Source organism: Paramisgurnus dabryanus, chromosome 3, assembly GCF_030506205.2.
Source record: "Paramisgurnus dabryanus chromosome 3, PD_genome_1.1, whole genome shotgun sequence".
Lineage (NCBI taxonomy): Eukaryota > Metazoa > Chordata > Actinopteri > Cypriniformes > Cobitidae > Paramisgurnus > Paramisgurnus dabryanus.
In genome coordinates, this window is record NC_133339.1 from 37,506,531 (window position 1) to 37,531,659 (window position 25,129).

At 38.3% G+C, this 25,129-nt stretch overlaps 1 protein-coding gene across 2 annotated transcripts; it reads left to right on the top strand.

Annotated features, from left to right (window-relative positions):
- On the top strand, nt 1-25,129 carry raver1 (ribonucleoprotein, PTB-binding 1). 2 transcript variants are annotated; one of them, XM_065253872.2, is made up of 15 exons: nt 1-629; nt 1,686-1,752; nt 5,892-6,361; nt 12,619-12,810; nt 14,784-14,904; nt 15,122-15,216; nt 15,294-15,365; nt 15,599-15,677; nt 18,222-18,391; nt 18,477-18,561; nt 18,658-18,800; nt 18,900-18,971; nt 19,062-19,178; nt 23,064-23,129; nt 23,253-25,129. In XM_065253872.2, exons 1-15 carry the CDS (start codon nt 315-317, stop codon nt 23,397-23,399), a joined length of 2,211 nt encoding a protein of 736 aa, XP_065109944.1. In that variant the 5' UTR covers nt 1-314; the 3' UTR covers nt 23,400-25,129. The 2 variants fall into 2 exon arrangements, with proteins under 2 accessions (XP_065109944.1, XP_065109919.1); XM_065253847.2 differs by lacking the exon at nt 15,294-15,365 and having other exon boundaries at nt 3-629.

Sequence of the window (25,129 nt, forward strand, 5' to 3'; positions counted from 1 at the left end):
ATATAAATGTATATGTTTTTTAACATCAATGTATTAATATATTTATTGTCAAACAGATCCCTGAGTAACATAAACCAAAACAAAAATTGTGCCGTTTATCTATCAATATCGGTTATAATGAGTAATAGTGGTACATCTGGCAACTAACTTGCTGTGTTCAAATTTGACATGTGACTCGTTGGCCCCGCCTCTCATGCTGAAACGTAAAGCGCATTTTCACTCGACCAATCAGCGGGCGAGTTGCTCGCACGTGTGTATTGTTTAAACTGCCCGAAACAAACGAGCACTCTGAGCGTACAAACTTCCAGACAGACATGGCGGCCTTGGTGTCCGTTAGCTCAGCTGCCAGAGATGACAAATCTTATACTTGTGCCAATTTTGTCACTAATCCACTTTTGAAAAGTTACGATCAAGCAGCCGAATCTGATAGCTGGGGCTTTGAACATGCTGATGGGGACGCCGGCGATGTGGGTTCACCAACGGACAGCGAGTGTGCCCGACGGGTCGATGATGAACTGACGGCCCTCACTCCAGAAGAGATCGCGAACCGTTTGGAAAGGACGAGAAGAGAGTTTTACAATCGCCGCAAAATAATCATTAAAAACCTCCCCGCTGATATTAGCAATCAGGTTGGTACAAAAATGTGTTTTCTGTTATCGTAGTAAGTTTCACATATATTTCAAACACGAATGGAAAGCGTGCCTTGCAATTTTGGGTTATCGCTGACTAGGTAGCTGATATACAGGCTTTAAGATAAGGTTATTCCAAATAATAATACTAACTTAATTGTGAGGTGCAGTCCTGTTAATAACTTGAATGACCACTGGTTGAGCCAGTTATTTCGTGAATAACTGAGTGAAGTCATCTGGGAGTTGTGTTGTCACGATACGAGGCCATTTGGCAATTCATTTGATCGACCCAACGTCCTGATGCTTATCAGAGCAAATAACAGCATTTGGGCTTCATGTTGGTCTTCTGAAATCACATTTGAATTATATATATTCTAATATTGAGACGTGTACATTTGCTACAATCATACAAAACTGTTTAAAATGCTTATATAACTATTCATGCGAAAATGTCACATCCCCGCCTCAGCAAAGATGGTTTCTCAACCTGGATTTGTTTTAATGACTGAAATCTATGTTAAGCCTTTTATTTTTAGTTTTGTTAGCAGTTTGGTGTTTCTAAGTATCCACCTGTGAATCACATGGTCTTATAATACAGATTTAAAGGCTGATTCATTGTATTGTGAAACATTTAGGGGTCAGTTGACACTGGATGTGGTTCTTTTAGGAAAATGCTTGATTCATGGGGAAAACAGGTGCGTGTGTGCAGTTCTGGTATTGTATGGGAGCCATGAGGATGACAATAGGCATAAGGGGCTCATACAAAACATTTTGCTTTCACTGACACCAAAAGAAAGTGCTGGTTCATGTTATGGTGACATATTGTAAGCTTGAAAGCATAAAGTGGTCTTTTTTTCTACTCTTTGTTTGCAGAAAATGAGTCAATGGTATATTACTACTATTTTTCAATCTCAATAATGGCTATAAGATTAAAAACTTCAAATATAGTCTATAACAATTAAATAAGAGCTGTCTGGCATTTTCCACCTAATGAAGTATGCAGTGATTGATCAATAAATATGTCTCAATACTTGGTGTTATGTTTTTTTTCTTTAGGAAGTGCATGAGCTGTTAAGCAATTATGATTTGAAGTACTGCTTTGTGGACAAGTACAAGGGAACAGGTGTGTATGACTCATTACTTACATGATTAGAGATTTTTGTTTGTGATTAATTGAATGCAATCATGCTAAATATAACTTGAGTGGTTGTTGACCTCTTGCAATTTAATTTAATCAACTTAATTTATGTAATATGTGACCCTGGACCACAAAACCAGTCATAAGGTTCAGTGAAGTTGGGATTTATACATCATCTGGTTAACTAAGCTTTCTATAGATGTATTGTTATTTAGGATAGGACAATATTTACCTAAGATACAACTTTATGAAAATCTGGAATATGAGGGTGCAAATAATCTAAATATTGATAAAATCCCCTTTAAAGTCGTCCCAATGAAGTGCTTAGCAACACGTATTACTTATATTTAGGGTTGTCAATAGATTCAAATATTTAATCTAGATTAATTTGCATGATTTCATGAGTTAACTGGTGATTAATTGCAAATTAATCTCACATTTGTATCTGTTCTAACTTTTAACACTTTTCAAGTTTTTTAATGCTCTAATCAGGATGGATTTTGACAAATATGCTATGCAAATGTATGTTTACAACAGCCTGTTTACATTTTCAACAGAACCATCAACCATAGTTTTATATATGATTTTCCCTTTAGAAGACTTTGGTCTTTCTCCATTTCTGTTTGCTGCTGCATCGTTTGTGACCTGTGCTGGCAAATTTGGATGATCAAGTTTTCAAAAACTAGTTATTTTTATTTTAACGTTCTTTATTAAAATAAAACTTCAAAACAATGCATGATTTGTTGGAATCTGACAAAACATGATAGAACTACACCTGTTTACGCAAAGCAAAAGCAATCACTATATGTTTTTCTTTTATTGTTTAATTTTGACATTTAGACAGACCGCTTTAAGATACTGTAGGGTTTAATATAATGTTACACAACAGATACTTTCCTCAACAGTTAACCAAACATTAATTTTAAATATAACAGGTTATACCTGCGTGAATTCTTGTCAAAACAGATAGTTTTAAAACTGTAATTTTGTGTAGATGTCTATATATATATATATATATATATATATCGGGGTCGCGCACTCGGGCGTTTGTGTGCATGCGCTTCAGACGTCAGCGTCTTGTCACTCTTAATAACTTTTTTAACATCAATCAGGTCCCGAACTTTATCTCTCTTAATTATTTTGACATCAAGCAAGTCCTGCAGTCTATTTCTGTAATTTCTGCATGCTTTAAAAACGAAACCAAAAAGTGAAAAGACGCATCTTTGCTTTAGATTATGGATTTGGGACTGTACACCTCTCAGGAAACGTACAGATAAAGATCATTTTAGATGTTTAATGACCATTTAGAGCATTGGATTCGTTAGATGAGAGCTTAATGTTCTTATTTTTATGAAAACCTCTGACTCATCTAAACAGCGCGGGTGCACCTCAATTCATCCAGCTGTGGGCTAGACCAAGGGTCAAACAGAAAATGTGTGTTGAGTTAGTCGCGCATTAATAAAATGAGTGCCGTTAAAATGAATTTGCGTTAACGCTTTAATTTTGACCGCCCTACTAATAATACACACAATTTGGATATTTATGGTAGGCATTTTACAAAATATCTTCATGGAGCATCTTTAATATCCTAATGATTTTTGGCAAAAAATCATTTTGACCCTACAATGTATTGTTGGCTATTGGTATTAATATGCTACTTATGATTGGTCTTGTGTCCAGAGTCACGTATATGAATTCTGTGCTATCTATACACAGTGTTGTGCCTGAACGAGTTCAATGAACGAAAGTTCATGAACTCGTTCATATTTTGGGCGAACCTGAACTGAACGTACTGTATTACTGCCTGATGAACTTCTTATGAACTAGTTCATTCTGGTGCTCGTGAACGAACGCTCTCTCATTTTTACGTCTTTCAATAGGGTGCCAGATTTCTATAGTCTTCCAGGCGAAAACCCGGCTAAAACACGCTGTAAACAGTCCTTAATGTGTAGCGGAAAAACACCCAATTTGGCAACACGCCACCAGGCAGTATTTCGCGGCTGCATGCGTCATCAAAACAACACTGACTCTGGACTCTGCTGAAATCCCTGCCGCACTATCATAGTGTTTAACACTAAATAACATCATATTTGTCTTAAACCGTTAACAATTAACATAGGCTGCTAACGCATATTCTTGATCTTGAAATAGACTTTGACTAAGTTCACGCTATTTAACGTGCATGTGCGGTGTGCAATACCTGCGAGTTGTCCTACACGCGACGCCTCGCAGCGCTTCTCGCCCCGATTGCGACCCCTTGAAGCACCTGGCTAGCCTTTCAAGGTATGTGCAAGCAAATACAAAAATAAAAGACAGTCAATGCTAATGTAAACCCTGGTTGGTTAAGGATTTAAAGTTGGATATGAAGAGGAAATCTGACGCATTCAGCTACAGTGTTAAAACTTTTAAAATAATAGCTGTCTGTGGTTCTATATGGGCTATAATGGCAATAAGTTTTAAAAAATAATATGGGAAAAAAAGAACTATAAATTAGTTCATTTTTGGAACTGTGAACTAGTTCAAAATTTTGAAATATGAACTGAACTAGTTCATTTTAAAATTTGTGAACGGTGAACTGAACTAGTTCATGTAGAAAGTGAACTTTCCCAACACTGTCTATACAGCACTGATATGTTTAAATGCTTGAAGTTACTTTAGACAATAATGTAGACAATAACATGCTTGTCAAACATATTACTTTTGTAAGATAATTTTATTTTAATTATATAATTTAGACTAAATTGTTGAATAAAACAACCTGTGCCCTAAATTTTAACACAACACCCACTGTAATGTCACAGTCAAGATGTACACCCCAACATTAAATTAAACAATATATATTACAACGTTGTTAAAATGTTAAAAACAAAGTTGTGATTGCTAAGTTAGCTTAATTAATGCTATATGCAAACGTTTAAGGGCGATTTATAGTCGTGCGTAGGTCCTACGCCGTAGCTACGCGTAGGCTATCCGTAGCCTGTGCGTAGCTCTGCGTACCCTGACGCGCACCTCACAAAATTTCTAACAGCGCGTCGGCTCTACGCGGACCCTAAGCGCTGTGATTGGTCCACCAGAACCCCTCCCGTCGGGTAAAAAAACTGCGTCATAGGTATTTCCGTTTGAGACGGTGAAAACAAAGATGAGCCAAGTTGAGGAGTGATTTAACTCAAACTGCAACATAAGTCGCTGTTTATTTACTTCCATCATTGCTGGTCTTCTCAAATTATACACAACAAGTTGCTATTTCTTCTTCGTTTGTGGGTTAACTTGCTTAGCTGCTGCTTCTGTGATGACTTCTGCTGCTACTGTGGTTACACGCGTGATTACTGCCAACCAGCGGTTTCGCGTGTGTTTGCACGTCGACGCGGACGGCGACGCACAAGTATAAATGAAAACCTACGCCGTAGGACCTACGCACGACTATAAATCGCCCTTTAGGCTGAAGTTCTACTTTTGACGTTACAGTTACGTTTTGCAGGTCCATACAAAAAAACTCAAACATATTAGGTCTGTTTACTTATGTGAGCTATCAGAGCAGAGCTAAATATTATTATTCATGACCCTTCCAAATAGGGCAAAAATAGACCATTTCTTTCAAAGTAAAAATCCTAGTGTTATAAATGTTCATGTAAAAACATTTCGGGATAATTTTTACACTTAATAAAATTACATACCTTTTATGTAAATATCAAAGAACAATTTAACCTAATATTTCAATGCATTCTTTGGCACCTTTAATATGGGTGCATCTTTAGCTTTGATTTTTTTTTTTATATACTTTAAGTTACAACATAATTCCTGTAGTCATTTGTGCTATGCCATAGTTTACTATTATTTGACTAACTGGCAGAGTTTTAATTTAAACTTAATTTTGAAGGTTAGTTCACCCAGAAATTAAAATTTCCTTTACAAACTTCAAAAGATATTAATTTAACACAACAGATGGTACCCAAAATTTTACTGTGTCCCCTTTTTTCACCATTTTACTTTAAATGTATGAAATCATCATTAATTTCTTGGATTTATTAAAGTCCTCTAGTTATCATGTGTGTACTGATGTTGTCTACTGATCTTGTATTATAGCTGTTCTTATGGTATTTGCATGTGCTGTATTTCTATTTAAGCCTTTGTGACGCTGCTGAATGGCGAGCAGGCCCAGTTTGCCATTAAGGAATTTCACCAGCACATGCTCCGTGACCGCGAGATCTCTGTACAGCTGCAGCCGACAGACGCTCTGCTGTGCATCGCCAACCTGCCCAGGGCTTTCACCCAGCAACAGTTCGAAGAGCTCGTCCGGCCCTTTGGAAACATCGAACGCTGTTTCCTAGTGCACAGTGCCACCACAGGCCACTCGAAGGGCTATGGGTTTGTGGAGTACATGAAGAAGGACTCTGCTGCAAGGGCCAAGTCAGAGCTGCTGGGGAAACAGCTTGGGTCACGCATGCTTTACGTTCATTGGACCGAGGTTGGCTCTCTCACTTACCCCATGCTACAGTCACGTTGCCTCTGTGTCGACCGACTACCTCAAAGCATCCTTGCCGCTCAGGATCTCCGCAATGTGCTGTCAGACATACACGTGCCCATATTCTGCCAGGTTGGTACACGCTCTCAACCTTTCTGGTTCAGGTTGTGGATTTAAGTGATTAAACTTTACTTTTTTCTAGTTTTATTAAAGTGACATTCACAATTCAATTGATTTGTGAAGTGACCTTTTCAAGCGCTGAGGGTGGGTTGGGAAAATTTTAGTGGCTTGATTTTTATTGATTGCTATTTGCAAGGGCATATGTTTGGTTTGAGGATTGGGGGTTGAAGTGTCAACTATAACCATGTTTTCATTAATCATTATATAAATATTGGCTGGGTTGTAATTGCTGATTTTGACTATTGATGGTATAACCTCCCCCCTTTCTCTGGAAACCACATCCTTGTCTATTGATTGAATCATGAAAAATTGCTATTTTGTACTGAGATGGAGTTTGTGTCCTAATTTTGATATTTAGTTGTTTAACCCTTAACTGTCAGCTCCCCTTTTTGAGTGAAAAACTCTGGCATTCTTTGTTGTAGAAGGTTAATTTATTTTTAAAGACACTAAAGTTTTTATCTTAAGTGTCTGGAGTTATTAATATTAAATAAAATAGTTTTAGGTTTATTTTAATAAGCAAAAATAACACTATAAAGTGTTTTTTAAATTAAAATTCTTTAAAAATGTTCCATGCTAAACCTAAAGCCATAAGTCTCAACTAGTTTTGATAAAGTTAAAATCACCAAACCTGAGGTTTTTGTTAGGGATCGACCGATACAGATTTTTCAGTGCCGATAGATGCCGATTTTTGTTTCATCAGCCTTAGCCGTTGACCGATACAGGGTACTGATTTTCTTGACCCGATATTTGGAGCTGATACTGCTTTTGCTCACTTAATTTACATCATTAATATGACACAGTGATGCCAAATGTTACAAGTCTCAATTTTAAAAAAGTAACATTTATAGAACTTAAAAAAATCAATATTTAACATCGTAAAAACAGGTGAGGGTGCTATGGAACCATCTTTTGATGTTGTCATGGAAAGCTTGGTTGTTTTTAGTCACATGACCTGCAATCGCTTGCGGCCTCCAGCACTCTGTCTGTAAATAATGCCAGAAAAAAATTGGCGAACACGGCAGCCACATAACGGCCGATGCCTGTACACATAAAACTTGCAAATATCGGCCCGATATATCGGTCTATCACTAGTTTTTGTGACACTTTTAGTAGATTTACCAGCAACTGTCACTATGTATCATTGGTTTGTTGCATACTCTTGTCACAAATTGTCACTGCATTATTTTAAAAACATTTTGCATAGGGCTGGGACAACACGTCGACGCAAAAAATACGTCGACGCAAAATATGCGCGTCGATTCGTCGGACCCAAATAGGCGGCGCCGTAGAGTAGTAGCAATGCGAGTGGCTCCAGTCCACGCCGGCTTCACAGCAAGTGTAAGCAGTGCGTAAGCGGCGCATGTTTTTTCAGCGCCCATGTTAACAAGCATGCACCCCGCCGCATGAGCAGCGCGAGTAGCAACAGTGCTGCAATCATTTCTGCGTCGGTTCTGCTGCGCTGCTCAAGCTCAATTAAAGTTAAAGTGCTTTGTTTATGGTTTAAATGTACGTGGATTGACGCGAAAGAGTTTCATTTTACCATAAAATCATGAATGTGATGCCAAGTGTGTTTTAAACAGTCATGACTTTGAGCAATTTAACATAAAGCAATGAAATATGTAAAAACGCACTGTTGCCAGAAGACTGCGCTTTCATTCACTCTCTGTCCAGCAGTAAATGAGTCCTCATCTATCTTAATAAGCTTAAGAGAAAGAGATTTAATAATGTACGTGCTTCTTAAGTCTAATTGTTTATATCAGTCATTACATGGACTAGGACAGCACGAAAACAATGTGGATTAAACAAATCAAGTTATAAAAATTACACTGTGTGACCATCAAAAGGCATATTGAAGAGGTTTTGCTCATAAATGCATGTAAAATAAAGTAATTTGAACTTGAGATTTTTATACTGTTACTAAACTGCACAGTATGAGCTGCAAACGCTTTATTGAATGCTTCCTCTGGCTAAGAATGCATTATTTTGCACTTGTATAGTCAAGAGCAATCACCATGTATTGAAATGTTTACATTCAGATATGTAAATCAACATGTATAAATTGCTATTAGTTAATTAATGGGGAGATAATCGAGAATTGAATCGAAGTCGAATCCGACTGATAAAATGAATCGTTAGATTAATCGATGCATCGAAAAAAGAATCGCTAGATTAATCGTTTATCCCAGCCCTAATTTGCACTAATAATACTAATGTCATTCTTTGAGCTTTCCAATGATGTATAGTTTTCCAAGAATTTATGATTTATAATAGGATATTAGTGTTATGAATATTTAATAATTAATGTAAATGCAGTCAGTGACATTTACACTCAAAATGACTGTCACTACATAATATCTATCATCAAATGGCTTTGAAATGTGAACATTCTTGGAGCTTTCCAATGATATATACTTTATCATGAATATTTTAGTTTTAAAATAGGCTGGAATTGGTTTGTTACGTAAACAATTTTGGCCCACCTGTGGCCCCGTGGCAGTTAAAAGGTTCATAATATGGCCATTCATATGTGTGTGAATGTGGCAGACCAGAAATGTAAACGCATGTGAAAAGTCTCTTTTTTTTTTTTTTCAGCACATTCCAAAGTTTTGAGCTGGGAGGTCTATCGAGTTGTGGTTATATATCAGCAGTATTATTCGCATAAAGTGAAGGGGTTAGGGTTCTGTCCCTTCCCTTACACCTACCCCATCTAACAAAGATTTTTCGGGACCTCACTTTAAACAAAGGGTTATGAGATATTCCCCTTCAAAGTGTCGAATATATCCTCATCTTCTGCGATAGATAGAATCTTTGTTTCAGAGATACATCGGCAAATCTCCTTTGACATAGGAGCTAGCGACGACGTGTGACTGTTGTAATGGTGTCTTGTTTCTAGAAAATGTCCGATATATCGGTTTTCCGAAATTTGCCCGAAATTCGATTCTTTTCCCAATAGCGGATATTGGTTTTGTAAAATCTGATTGAACGATAAACCCGTTTTGTGAATTGCGCCCTGCCGCCGTTTCGTCGCAGCATCTGGGGAGAGGAGCTAAAGAACTCGGTCAGGTAAACTGATCCATCAAATCCTATCCCAGTAACAAGGTAGCTTTACGTGAATAAAACAGCCATGAAAAAATACTTGGTGGAGGTAAAAATTGAATTAAATTTGTTTTTTATTTATGCTTATCAGTAGCCTTGTAAAATCAAGTTCATATTGCTTTTCACTTATGGGGTTGAAGGCTGAAGTACAGCCACCACATGTAGCTGACTTTTAACAAGATTTACTTATAACTTATATTAGTTATATTATATATAATATTAACATTTATTATTTAGCTAAAAACATATAAATAAATGTCTGTGAATTTTAATTATTTATTACCTTCGCGTACTGTCAGAGTTTGATACAGTTAATGCGTGAGTAAATGAATGGCTAAACAGTGCTTTGTCAACAGCGGTTTCATAAGCTATAACAAAATATTAGTTATTCTGACATAAAATATCAGTTAAGAATATGAACTGTTTTGTTTGTTACTTTCCTGACAATGTATTATTCCAGTGATATTATTTATTAATATTATTCTTCACTATTTATTACATTGTATGCAAAGAGGGACTAATTATTGTTATCATAAAGGTTTGTTCAGTGCCGTTGTAGTAATTGTCAAAAACCGTAGTGTAACAATAAATATTGGTTCAGCACATCGGTTATCAGGCACACAAGCAGCCAAATATTTGCTATCGGTTTAAAAAAAATCTGTATTGGTCGTATTTCTTAGGGGAATTTTCACCCCTCGCTACTCTTTATCAAAGGGAAGGGTTAGATGGGGGGGGGTGTAGGCAAAGGGGTATAAAATAGAAATGAGTTTTTGTCTTTATTTTGTGGTAGTGTAAGGTAATAAGAAAATGTAATCACCATGTCATTTAATGATTCCTCGTATGCCTGAATTTTAATTTGATGTTTAATTTGCAAGCTTTCATCTTTTTTTTTATACGCTCTTATTTACCAAATTATATGCTGGAACATTATGTGCCTCCTGCAATATCAGGACTGTGAACTACTGATCTAATCAAAAACTGCCAGAAATCTTGAGCTAATATGACTGATCAGCCAAAGGTACAATATGTTTCCAGCTATTTATAGAAAGGATTAACAAGAAGAACTGCTCTGAAAAGGCAGGCATCACTTACTCTTACCCATATTTATGATATCTGCAATCTGTAAAGTCTAATTCACAGCTCACACAGGTTATGCTATACAAGTATTATGTGATGTATGTTTGAAAAGAGATTCCTACGAATTTGGTGTTAAAGATTTGTCTGGCAAGTCAAATGTTAACATTGATAACTTTATTTCAAATATTTTGAGTAGATTTGCGTATTGAAACCCGGTGCCATATGGCCGTTATCCACCAGACTTAGAACAAATTAGAACAAATGATACTGATCCCTAATTTTAAAGGGACACTCCAATTTTTTTTTTTTAAATGTGCTCATTTTCCAGCTCCCCTAGGGTTACACTTTTGATTTTTACCGTTTTGGAATCCATTCAGCCGATCTCTGGGTCTGGAGGTACCACTTTTAGCATAAAAAGTTGGCTTTGAAAGTTACTAAGGGGACTACTTTCAGGCGCTGCGTAACATCATTACGCCTGCAGGGCTCCAGACTGCCACCAAATGGTAGCATTTTGCCACCAAAATTTGAGACTGTGCCACTGAATTTTACATCCAGTCGCACATGTGCGACCAGTAAATTTTAAATTTTTTGTGATGTGACACTAAATTTGAAACAGCACATTGTACTTTCTGCATCTGTTATTAAAGTATTTATTAGTAACACAGTGGCAAAATAATAGTAATGTGAATATTTGGTAAGCATGTTGATATTTGGTGTGTGCCCCTAAATTTTCTGGTTGCGCCCCTAAAATTTTCAGTCTGGAGCCCTGGCCTGCTGCACCCATGTTACGACAGCAAAGTCCTTGATTATTACTCCATAATGAGAGTAAAGTTCCTAGTCATATCTGCCTAGAAAATAGTAACTTTTAAATTTCTGTTGGTCTTAGTACATGATGTAACTACAGAAGAGTCAAGTTTTAAATGGGAAAAATATTGAAAGTCTTTTTGTTATTTTTTAGCGCGATGTTAATGGTCTAATCAGATTCAATGGATTATGCTAAGCTATGCTAAAAGTGGTATCGCCAGACTCTGAGATCGGCTGAATGGATCCCAAAATGGTACAAAACAAATGTTTTAACTATGGGAGCAGGGAAATGAGCATTTAAAAAAAGGGTATTGTCCCTTTAAGAAGGCGCTTGCTTTTACACTGTACAAAGTAAATGTGATCCTTACACCAAACCCTCGGACTACAATTTGAGGTTTGAAGGATTTAAGGTTCGTTTCTGACATGTTAAGGCTTTCTGCAAAGTGTGTGGATTGCAAAGTGTGGGGCTTTCCTGGCTGCCTTTAGTAATCTTTCACTTTTGTTGTAATGAAAAGAACGGAGTGGACGTGCAACCTGGGCTCGTTTGGGATAACGTTAGAGTGAGACTGTGCTGTCGTCTATTATTTCCCTAGTTGTGTTAAAGTACCTGGATTTTCGTGATTATTGTGATGCTGTTCAGCTCTTTCACCTTTGACCTGATTCACACAGGGCCATGCTGAGAGCTCTTTGGCAGAGTGCTTTGGTTTCTATGGTGACCAGCATCTGACTGGGCCAGGTGCTGTCAGTCAGCAGGTCATTCTGGAATGAGAGAGCGGACGCCTTTCATGTTAAACACTAACCACACGCATATCGTTAGCTGGAGTGCATTGTTAGGAATGGCACATTGTTGTGCATCCCATCTGGATGGAATTAGGAAAAGCATCGCATCTGTTTCATTCGGTTGTGCTTCATTTATTTTTGGGGAGAAATTGGCTTTGTGTATTTTACAGTATTCAAATGTAATTAATTTTCTATTTAAGCCTTTGTGACGCTGCTGCATGGCGAGCAGGCCCAGTTTGCTATTAAGGAATTTTTACAGTGTTCATAGCAAAAGGGAACGTATGAAAATTTTCTTTTAATTTACCCTTATATATTAATTTTAATATTAATTAATATTAATTGTATTAATATAATAATCTTCCCATATAATATAATATAATATATAAGACATCTCTTGGCCTTTTTTATATGCTTTCTTTCTCATGAACCAAACTGATTTGTTTTTATCAAAGCTTGCACAGGGTCAAGACTGCAGCTTTCGCCGGTTTGCCGTGCTGGAGTTTTCTACGCCCGAGATGGCAGAGGAAGCTCAACGTCTGACGGATGGAAGAGCTTTAGGTGGTACACACATACGGGTGTCCTTCTGTGCCCCCGGACCACCTGGAAGAAGTATGCTTGCGGCCCTCATCGCTGCCCAGACCATGGTAAACTACTGTCCACCCTTTACCCTTCTTGTGGTGTTCTTAGAAAATGCTAATGGTGCTTTTCCATTGCATAGTACCCCACGGTTTAGTTTAGTTTAGTTTGGGTTGGGTCAGCTCACCTCACTTTGGCGTGGTTAGCTTTTCCATCGAGTTTAGTATCACTTCGGAGTGGGAGGGATTATAGGCATGTCGTCATATTTTGTGCTGCCTACTGCTGTGACATCATACATGTGTGAGTGTCGTTGTATATTCCCATACATTTATTTATTTCTCAGTCCACCACAAAATTAAAATTGCCCACCACAAATAGATGTTTGCACATCGCGTTTATAGCTACCTCTGTCTCACATGACAGTTTCTGTTTAAACACCCGACCCGTGGCGTCAGTCGACAGCGCTCCGCTGACCCTCATTCAAGTTGCATTTAAGCATATATGATGCGGACGTGCACGTCGCGAATGTGCCGCCACAAACTGCAAGTCTGGAAAAACTGTTATGGTGTCCCGGATTCTCTACCTGTGGATGTTTTTCATCGCTAAAAGGGTGTTTGGAAACTTACAGCAGAGCACAGATGACAACATGTTTGCTTGGAACAGCGCAAGCTAGCAGTAAGCTAAAGCTAATCTTTTACATAGCGATGACGCTGGTAGTGTTGCTGATCTACAGTGTTTTCGCGTCACGTTTGGTATCAGCTCGGGCCGCTTGGAACCCTAACCAAGGTGGTACGAAAAAAGTATTGGGTACTACGTACTGCACCCAATGGAAAAGCTCCTAAAAGTAAGCTGACCCAAACTAAACCAAACCGTGGGGTACTATGCAATGGAAAAGTGCCGTAAGTTTTACGGTTGGAGAGAGGAATTAGCGGATGCATTGTAATGTTATGCACATATCCATAATCAAAAATGTTTAACACTTTACTTGAAGGGGTGTTCATAAGCCTGACATGACACCTTCGTAATCATGACATGTATGCACAACTTATGACATGTCATGAAGTGTCATAAAGACATCAATCAATGTCATCTTTGCATTAAAAATGACTTAATTAAACACATGACAACTTGACATTACCAAGACAACATAAATGACCACTTTTTACCTGTGAAACAAATTTATAATTTAAATGTTATTAAGTGCTAATAGTCTGTCATAGTTTTATAACAGCATCATAAATGTTTTTTCTTGACCTCAACTACTGTGATACAAATTAAATTTGTCATTAAAATGTCATTAAGTGTTAATACTCGGTCAAATAGTTTTATAACAGCGTCATGAATTTTCTTCGGTTCATAGTGTTGTTGTCTTTAACAAATAAAATCAACCATCCAATAATAATTTTGTGTGATGAAGAACAAGTTCTGTTAGTTGTCAGTTTTTTTATGTATTGTGCACATACATAAAGTATAATTTTTTTGATGCGTCAGTTTCATTTTGTTTGACAACTTTGACGTACTATTAACACTTAATGACATTTAAATGTCATGTTTATAACAATTTATGACAAGTTATGATGTATTGTTAATGTCAAGTTGTCATAACAAAGATATCTCAAACAATGTCATCTTTGCATAAAAAATTACATAATTGAACAAATGACAGTTAATGACCGTATCATAAATATGAATGAGATTTTATGCACGTTCATGACACGTGCCATGTCATGATTATGAAGGTGTCGTGTCAGTCTTATGAACACCCATTCAAGTAAAGTGTTACCCAAAAAGGTATTGCACTGATATGAAAGACATGCGGTGCGATATTTATGTCGCTTTCACCCAAACTTGACTTAATTAAACATTTTGAATTTTATCACTTGTATTTTGCAGAACTCTTTCTTGTTGTTTTGCATCACTGGCTTGTTTTACAGAAAAAGCTTTGCACTATTTGAGTTTTAATCTTACTTGCACTGCACATTGAGTGCCAAAATCAAAGAGACATGAGGTCCTTGAAGATTGTTATCTTCTGTCTCTGCAGGCCTTGAACCGAGGAAAAGGTCTTCTTCCTGAACCTAACCATATGCAGATCCTTACAGGTCTGAATAACCCTGCAACACTCAAGATGCTGCTGGCATCTCTCAACCCTGGACATAAACAAGGTGCGTTTTTGTCCCATAGTATTTCTATTATTAAGACCTGGTCAATGGTTTTTATGGTCACTGGTATAGTCTTTCCGGTATCACGAATGGTAAAGCATGGCCCTAATAGTGCTAAGATCATAGGTTAAATAAATTTCCAGGGAACAAATGTACTTCTGAAATTATATACCCATTTGCACGGTCACTTTGGATGAAAGCATCTTCCCTCAACATGCAGGCCTTCTGGGAGCTCCGCCCAATGTACCGCTGCTGGCTAACCCCGCCCTTTCTGCCGCCCTTATGCAACTGATGCTCCAGAACCAAGTCCAACAGGTACAATCCATTCGTTAGCTGTCAGTATTTCAGTTGCATGTGTTTCCAGCCCTCACTCTCTGTCTCTCCCCTCTTAGCAAGCGCTTTTAGGGAACCCTCTTATTTGGGCACAGTTTCTGCACAGTAAAGAGTTCAATCTCCTTTCTTGTGTGAGTGGGTCTTCTGTGTGATGTGGTTGTAGTGTGCGTTGCCAAAACAATGATTAGTGGTTGATTTGTTTAATGCAGTCACAATTTTTTTTTTTTTTTTTTTGCCAGAATATTGAACAGGTTGTTTTGGTTTGGTGTGCCGTGTATACTACGCTTTTTAAAAGTCCAAAGTGTATATGCTAAGTTTGTTTGTTTGTGTGGGTTTTCAGTAATGTAGTATTATCTCCCTGCAGGCTGGATTGCTGAGTGAAAGTACTTTAGCTTCTCTTCCCCTCCAACAAGGCATTAACATGTTGGGAGAGTTACCTCAAGGTATCATCTTTTATACATTTAATCTGTTTGTTTCTGTTGTTTTGGGAATTTAGGGGCAGTTTCCTGGACTGGGTTTAGCTGAATTCAGGACTAGCCCTTGGTTATATTAAAATATTTTATTTTTTACAAACTAACCTTACAAAAAACTATACAGGTTTGCATCTTGAGACAAAACAATGGCACTGATATATGTTAAGATGTACTGACACAAGATGTTTTTAAATAAGCTTTGTCCATTAAAACCACCCTTTAGAGTTTATTGTTCTAATAATAGGGTTGTGCCGATAGACGATAGTGTCGTGTATTGATGATCGTCAGCCATATCTCCAATCGCAGGCTTTCATGAAGATAGTTGGCGAAGGTCATCATAGTTTTCACATTAACATGCGCATCGTATGCTTTTCCTCACATGAGTGGGTTTAACTCTGCATGAGAAAGCATGTCACCCCGCGCGGATTCCTTCTCGCACCCACCTGGACTTAATGAGCGTGTCTTGGACTCTTGCTCAGACCTGAATGCGCACGGCACATACTCCTTCTGTAATGCGCATGATTCAGACTCTTCCTTGTACGTGAGCTTGTAATGCGTGAGGCCCTGACATTTCCTGGTATTAGAGAGGTTGTTAGCGCCCAGAGGGTTAAAATCAGCGAGTGTTAGGGGTGTGATAAGTGTGACAAAGTCACGAGATGAGGATTTTGACTTTCCTTTTATTTAAGAATTCCTCAATTGTAAAATAAATGAATGGAAAACGTATCACATTAAGGGCTCGTTATAGTTGTGCGTAGGTTCGGCGTCCATTTTCATTTATACTTTGGCGTCGTCGTCCGCATCGTCATGCAAACACGTGCGCAGACCGCTGGTAGGCAGTATCCACGCGTTTAACCACAGTAGCAGCGCAACAGTCAAAGAAGAAGCATGGCAAGTTAACCCACAAACGAAGAAGAAACAGCAACTTGTTGTGTCTGATTTGAGAAGACCAGCAATGATGGAAGTAAATAAATAGTAGTGACACTTGTTGCAGTTTGAGTTAAATCACTCCTCAACTTGGACATTCTTTGTTTTCACCGTCGCAAACGGAAATACATGGCACACTTTTTTTACCTGACGGGAGGGATTCTGGTGGACCAATCACAGCGCTTGCGGTCCGCGTAGAACTGACGCGCTGTTAAAACTTCGTCGAACTTAAGCACGACTATAAATTGTGTGTTATTTTGAAATGTTTTAACTTATCTGGGATCGTTCCTAACAATTCTTTTGCTAATTGATAATGAAAAGTAATTTAATATTTTTGGGTAATAAATACACCCAAGTGAGCAATAACTTTGTAATTATTGCAATTTTAAATTATTGTAATTTAAAATTACATAGCAATGAAAATGCAATAATAATTGATTCAAATAAAGCATTAAAACAACTTAACGCATTACATTTAATAGCCTTTGTATAAAAAACAGCATTATGCATTATAACAAATGCCTGCAGGGGGGGCACTAACGGATCCGCTTGTGTTACTTTCACTTTTTTTATTATTTTTAGCCATTTAAATCCATTTACATCTTTAATATTTGTCTAATTCTTTATAATTAAAATGATACAGCCACTGTTATTTTTAAGCAAGAACATGCAGACATTAAATCATGTAAACTCCAAGTGAGGGTTTATCTGCCGATACTTCACACCGGACACTGATCAACAGACAAACGCAACGCGTCACAGACGAACATTATTGGAAATCCAAACAAAAAAGCATGCATAGTAAAAGAGAGAATATAATGCATTCACATTGCACTGTAAAAGGTTTAGCCAGAAACTTTATGCTGATATTAGGACTGTGGCCGTTTCTCAAATAAAGCTGCATCCTCCGTAGGTCGCATTTGCAAGCTGCAAACGTCATCAAGCCTGGTTTATTTACGTTAACTGACCATAACACTTACAAGTCTTACACACATTACAACAATTTGCGATGAACTAATTCTAAGTGTAAACTGTATAATTGTTTATATTCTGTTATAAAACTTTATGTCTATGTATACAGTCTACAAATGCGACCTCCAAAGGATGCAGCCTTTTGTTTCAGAACAAGCCAGCATTTCACCTCAAGAGACATAATTAATTTTGCGATACATATTTAATCTCGTGAGATCTCGCCGCACCACTGCTCCCTGGCGAACAGGAAATTTTAGAGCGCCTGTTCACAACATTGTTGCCTTTGCTTTACTTGATTGATGGACAAAAACTGACTTGTCATAAATGAGTGAAAATGAATGAATGCGTTCGACCGTGCCCATACGTTTCCATACATGTAAAAAACTGACTATATTCCAAGCTTATGCATGCAGTGTTTTTGGTTTGGTTGTCTAGAGTACTTCAAGCTGTTTACTTTTGATGAAATGTTGCACTGGAGGCATTTGTACTCCGATAAATCTGTTTATTTCCACTATTGGCACTAGCATCTCTCACCACAATATGAATGTTTTGGCCATTTAAATGTAGAAGGCCTGTGGGGATCAATGTGCAATTTCAGATTTTATTTATTTTATTTAGGTGGTATTGCTTCAAGTCTGGGCTTGCAGAATGAGCCTGTTGGCCCCGTTAAACAACCGTCTCTGAGCAGACCATTAGGGAGAGAAACTGAGACATCAGCCACCCCGATTGGCTTTCCTCCAGCACCTTCTCCTGTGTCACAGGGAATGAACGTGCTGACTCTTCCAGGGGTGAGACAGATGGTGGTAACTGATGAAATTTCTTGTTCTGTTGTCATGAAGTCAATCATGATTTGTCTTTCTGATTTCTGTAAAGGTTTCTATATTGGGCGAACCTCCTAAAGACGTTGGTGTATCCCAGAACCCGTTTCTCACTGCTCCTAGCATATTCCCATCTTCAGGTGAGTCTTGCTCTGTCACATTTTATACTGCTTTTGCCCCTGCTTTAGTTTTGTTAGTGCAAGACCTTATGATCCCTAAGCTGTCATCTTGTTTAGGTGCCAGCACAAGAGCCCATCCCTACAGAAAGAGGGCTGCAGTGGGCAGCACATCCAACCAACGCACAAATCACAGCATTCATCCAAACTACAACCTGCGCTTCCAAGACTCTTACACACCAGAGCTTCCTCCTCTGCACCAGGTTGGCTGGTTTTAATTTGAGCTTTTGAGTTTCGGACTGCCTATAAACTTTGCTGACTGGATTGTGTAATCTTTTGTCCCCCATCCATCACACATAAAGGACCCCTTGTCTCACCTGTATGAGCAGCAGGAAGTTTTGGAAAATTCAGTGCTGTCTGGTTATGGAGTTCAGGTATGACATCACCTCCCATCATTGTTGCATCTGGTTATGGTGATTTAAACCTTAGATGTGTAATCATAATTGTGTTTCTTTCTCTGGCAGTCTAGACATGCAGGCTTCAATGATTCAGGGTCTCCTTTTAGCTACCCACCTAGCCCACCACAGTCTTATTTCAGCTTCGGGATCCCTGCAAACATCCCCTCCAATCAGCTCAATAAGGTAGTGTCAATATTAAACTACCCGTCAAATGTTGTTTTTCCTCAGTGTTTGTAGCTCACCGCAACTTCCAGGAGGAAGTTAAAAATTTTATCTTTTGTAACACTTCAAGTAGCGAAAATTGTAAAAGTGACACTCCATCTAAATTTCAATATCACCCCATGATTAGTGGTCAACCGATATGTGGTGTTTTTTTATTTGACAAATCTGATATTAAGATCGCTGAAGGGCCGATATAACACGTTGTTACAGAAAATTAGTGAAAGTAGTGTGTGACACAACATAACATGTTTAAAAAGTGAGTAATGACTGGTCATTTTACTGTCTGTCAGACCTTGGCTTTACATTTTTTTTTATGGCAAACATCAAATTTGAGTAATAGAGAAATTTGCTGGCTGATTGAAAAAATTATCGGCCGATAATAAAGTACTCTGCAATATATTGTCCCATCACTACCAGCGCTGGGAAAAGATACAATATTAAGTTACTCCCAAAAAAATACTTGGTTACTTTTCATGGAAAGTTATACTTGCGTTCGCTGAGGCTTAATCTCTTTCAGGCTTTTTTTTATGTCTGAGAAGTTCTGCATTCAGAAATTGCATATTTCCATCGCAAATATTTCAAGCTCTGGCCTGCCATCTCCGTTTCTGACTTGAACTGTTCTGCTTAGGTTCGCGTACATGGTGTGTAATTCTATGTGACTACTTTCAGTTTAATTAAGTACATTTTTTTTTTAAATAGAATAAATTAATTTGAAAAGTAACTCTCATTAAAGTAATTCAAATATTAATGTGTACATTTAAAAAGTTATGCGTTACTTTAGAAAAGTAATATTATTACGTAATGGACATTACTTGTAATGCGTTACCCCCAACACTGATCACTACCCATGATGTACTCACCCTCAAGCTATCAGAGATACATATGTCCATCTTTCAGGCGAACACCATTACTTTATTAAATGTCCTTGCTTTTTCAAGCTTATAATGAGAGAAGAAAAACATGAATCGGGAACAACTTCTGACTTTGTGAAGGATGGATGCACATTTTTGGGTTTCAGAGGTAATTCATGAGGCCCCAAGGGGTTAATAAAGGTCTTTTTTGGGCAATCTATGCAAATCTATAAGAAAAATATCCATATTTTAAACTTTATAATAGCTAGCGAGTCACTGCACGACGTACCTGTAGCCATAGAAATGTATAAAGGCTAGATGTCTCGTCCGCGCTCCTGGCCAATTGAGTGGAACGTCCGCATTTTGGCGGCAATCTTACCACAGGGCGCTCGCTCACTCGTAGCATTGAGTTTTAATGATGCAGGTACTTTTAATGACCACAACTTGCTTAATTTTTTACCGATTTTCAAACGGTTTGGTTTGTTATAAACGTCAAAGATGTACCTATGACACTGCATACATATACTAAAAATAAATAAAAAATTCATGAAACATGTTAAAGCATCCAGAATTATAGTCACGTTAATAACGTTTGTAAAAAACCAAACCGTTTGAAAATCGGTAGAAAATTGAGCAAGTTATGGTCATTTAAAAGAACCTGCACCATTAAACTCAATGCTACGAGTGAGCGAGCGCCCTGTGGTAAGATGGCCGCCAGGTGATGCCGTTAGGGACTTGGCGGTAAGACATCTAGCCTTTATACTAGGGCTGGGCCGATCCACTTTTTCTATTACCGATACGATTTCGATCCCTGTATTCTGAGTATCTACCGATCCCGATCCAATACTAGTATTTTTCTTGATCCATTTAGAATTGTGTGTGTGTAAACACATAAATATATATACGCATACATATACACACAAAACATGTTGCACAAAATCAGGAGAATATCATGTCAAGTGAATTTTTTTTTAAATGAGATACAAGTTAAAAGAATGTAAGTGTTCTTAAATATTTATTAATTGTTTTTGAGTGGACATACGACTGAGCAAATAAATAGTTCAAGTACATTTTAACTTAATTGCGCAAACTGTCACAACATGAAATACTTTTTAATCAGATGTTTAAAATACGGCTTTTGTGTGTGTGTGTGTGTGTGTGTGTGTGTGTGTGTGTGTGTGTGTGTGTATGTATGACATATTTAATTTACGCTACTCCAGTGTATTAACTCTGCGAGCACCAAACCATTCAGTTTTTGTGACCTTAAATATCTTCATATATGCATTTGTTTTTCGCATAAGGCTGTTGAATATATTAGGAAGATTTTGAATATAGTGTATAATAACATTTATGGTGCTTTTATAATAGTTTGACTTTTCTGTAGCATGACAGTAACAACCACAAGTAACGCACAGTATCGGATTTGGATCGGCCCCGTTTTTCCGATACCCGATCCAGCAAAAAAGGTCCGGATCGACCCGATATCTGATCCAAAGTATTGGATCGGCCCACCCCTACTTTATACATATCTATGCCTGTAGCAACGATTGCTTACTATGCTAAAACTTTCGCATGAATCCAAGATGCCGCTGTTACCAGAAGCTAGATATTACAGTATATAAAATTTGAAATTAATATTTTTCTTACAAAATCACTTTGACTACCTGTAAAAGACGATCGTCAGACATATGGCTAATTGCGGGCTTTCATGACGATAGTTGGAGATAGTTATCGTCATAGTTTCACATTTAGATGCGCATTGCATGCTTTTCCTCGCATAAGAGGGTTTGTGGGCTTAACTTTGCGCGAGAGAGTTTGTAATGTGCGCGGATTCCTTCTCACACGCACGTGGACTCAATACACGCATATTGGACTCTTCCATGGACCATTCCCATAGACCTCCATGTTAAAATGGCCAACTTTACAGTAGAAAATAATGTTTACAGCCTGGTACAAAAATAGCTAAGTTTGCCCTTCATGACAACTCTGATGGGGGTGAATTTTTTTGCAACTCATCAGTTTAAATTTATATTAAGCCTTAAAGGTCTGCATAATTAAAGGCATTGCCACTTGAGTGACGGCTTTACCCGTTTTCGGGTATTCGCGAGTGATGCGTGGTGACACGCTGCCATGATGGGGACAACAGGCACCGCCTAATATAAGCTTAAAAAAACGATCTTCAGAAACAAATGGGTGACGTCACGGACACTACGTTCATCTCTTTTTACAGTCTATGACCTGAGCTTGTAATACGCATGGCTCTGACGTTTCCTTGCACTAGAGAGGTTTTTGGGTGCCTTGTTGGGGTCCCTTGCACGCAGGAAATTTTAATGGCATCAGTTTTAAGCAGTTATGACAGTGCTTTTTGTCCACAAATCTAGTGACTTGTCATAAATAAATAAAAAATGAACAAATGAGTAAACTACTTCCCTGCCCCTTGATACTATCGTGTATCGGCGATCTCACATGCGGACGATAGGACGATCTCAAAATGGGGCATATCGCCCAACACTAGTTTAAGGTCATAAGTTGTTCCCTATTATAAGCTTGGAAAAGCAAGGAATTTCCTAAAATAACTCCAAATGTGCTCGTCTAAAAGATGATAAACATGTCGGATTGCTTGAGGGAGAGTAAATAAGGGGGTAATTTTGATATTTGGTTGGAGTATCCCTTTAATGATTTATTCTGTCGTTCAGACTTTTTTTGTACTGATTGGAGCCCATCAGTGTTATGACTAACCACAGTATTCAACGCTGCACATTTGATTTTCCATTAGCTTTGAAGTCTTTTGTTGCACTGTGATTCAAATGAGCATCACAGCTGGCAACAAGCCCAAGAATCACTTACGGGGATGCAGTTTCAATACTCTGATTCGATTTTCAGAAATTCTTGTTCTGATGTCATCAGTACATCGTGTTCATCCTTGTAACCTTTGTATCTGCATGGACCGAATGAGTCGCAGAAAGTTTAATAAGTGCTTTTTGTGGTTCTTCAGGCAGTTGGAATGCCTCCAATGACTCATCCCAACCCATTTTCTGCTGCACCTGGTGCTGGAATGAAGGTAGGCCATCTTCAGCCCTGATGTCTGCTGCGTCTATATTTATTCCTTGTCAATTAGAAGTGTGCCAGGAACCTTTCAACAGTTATTCTTAGCGGGCGTCTTTTCGATTTTCTGTCTCTTCAGACTCCCATAGGTGGGCACAAGCGTCTGTTCTCCCGTCTCATCCCATCTCCAGAGCCCAGTCCGGAGGGTGGTTACGTCGGTCAGCACTCTCAGGGTCTCGGGGGACACTACGCCGACTCCTACCTGAAACGCAAGCGCATCTTTTAACAAGCTGTCACCAAACGGATGCCACCTAGTTATTACTACCTTTTAAGTGTGTATGCGTGTGCGACGGTGCTAATGAGAGATGGGCCATCACCTGGGCACAGGAGGACCCTGAATCTCAGATGATCAGTCTTATGTCGGTGATTGGATGATTGTTTTCTTTTTGTATGTTCTTTCAATGTGTATGTAAATAGTTGTATTTTATTTTGCTTTTTAATTTTATTTTAATTTCCTTTTTTTGTCAACCCAAAGATGCAATGGATACCATAACGAAAGGGTTCCCACGCCCTGTTGGTCTAAATAGTCCTGTTCGGTAGCCTATTTTTTTTTTTTTTTTTTTTCGTTTATTTGATTTCAATAAGCAGGACAATATCCTTTATCAGCTATGCTTCTCATCGGTTGTGTATATAGTTGTTCAATGTCTAGTATAGCTCCCCCACTACCAACATAGCAGTGCCATGCCTAATATGCTTGAATATCGCGTTTAGTTGTACAGATATGGTAGCTGTCTGTTTGGTTCAGCCTCTTAACAGGGAGCTTTTACGCTGGGTTAGTTTTAGTTTTTTCCCACAATGCACCATTCTTGTGTTGCACTACTTTCCATCCCTCCATTGTAATAGAAAGTCAGGGTTTCCCCGTGATGTATATTTATTGTTGCACTTGGGAGGATGCGCATCATGTAAATCCATCCTCCTAAACGTGTCCGTTCCTCACCTGTAGTGGTCTCGTTTCACGCCTGTTCTTGGTTTTTTTTTGCCTGCTTTCCCACCTCTCTTATCTTGTTCAATCGGCACATTTTGCTGTTGCATAGAGTTTAAGTATCTCCGATATCACATGTGAAGCCCCAGCCGGTTGGAGATGGCGTTTGAGGGGCTTTGCTTCCCCCACACCAGCCTCCAGGCAGAGAAAGCACAGTATGCCTGCTGTTGCTTCTGTATTCCCCACACAAAATCGCAGGAAGTGCCGTTCCTCTGCAGACCAACAGAGGGAGCCAGTTAGCTTTTAAGGTGGCACTGCTTCATATGAAAATTGCAGACTTGATTGCCCACTTCATGAGTTTACTTTATTTTGTTTTTTGTTAAATGAGAGCCAACAGTCTGAAGCAGGCCGGACCTGTACCCCAGCGTGATGTTTATTTTACCGTAGTAACTGTGAATGTCATTTCTCTCTCTCTCTCTCTTTTTGTGGGTTTAAACCACTTTGCCCAAGAGAGGAAGTGATTTCTGCAGATTGGAATGTGATTTATTTTGTCTGTGTGAATTATTAATCTGGTTGATAATTTAGATTTGTGATAACGCATTACCTCTTATTTCATACCGTGGCTTACAATGAACCAGGAGTTACTCACGTGCCTGCCTTAAAGATAAGGCGGTGTTTACTGTAATCTCTCCTCACTGTGAGGCCGAACTACATTTAACTTTATTTGCCGTGTACATGCTTGATTATTTCTTTTTTCTGGAGTCCTGAACTCTTGTTGTCGTGTTTCATTTGGTCTGTAATGATATGAACAATGCTGCTTTACATTTTGTGTGTATCCATCTGAGTGAGATCGCACAGTATGTTGTAATTCATTTTTCATGTGCGACACGTGGCAATAGCTACTGCTGTGTAAAATGAACTTGAACCTTTCAGGTTATTCATCTGTTAAATGACCTCTTCAGTCATTATTTTCTTTGTACAGCTCTACTGCTCTGTTTTGTGACATTTGAACAAGTAAATGTTATTTAAGTTTA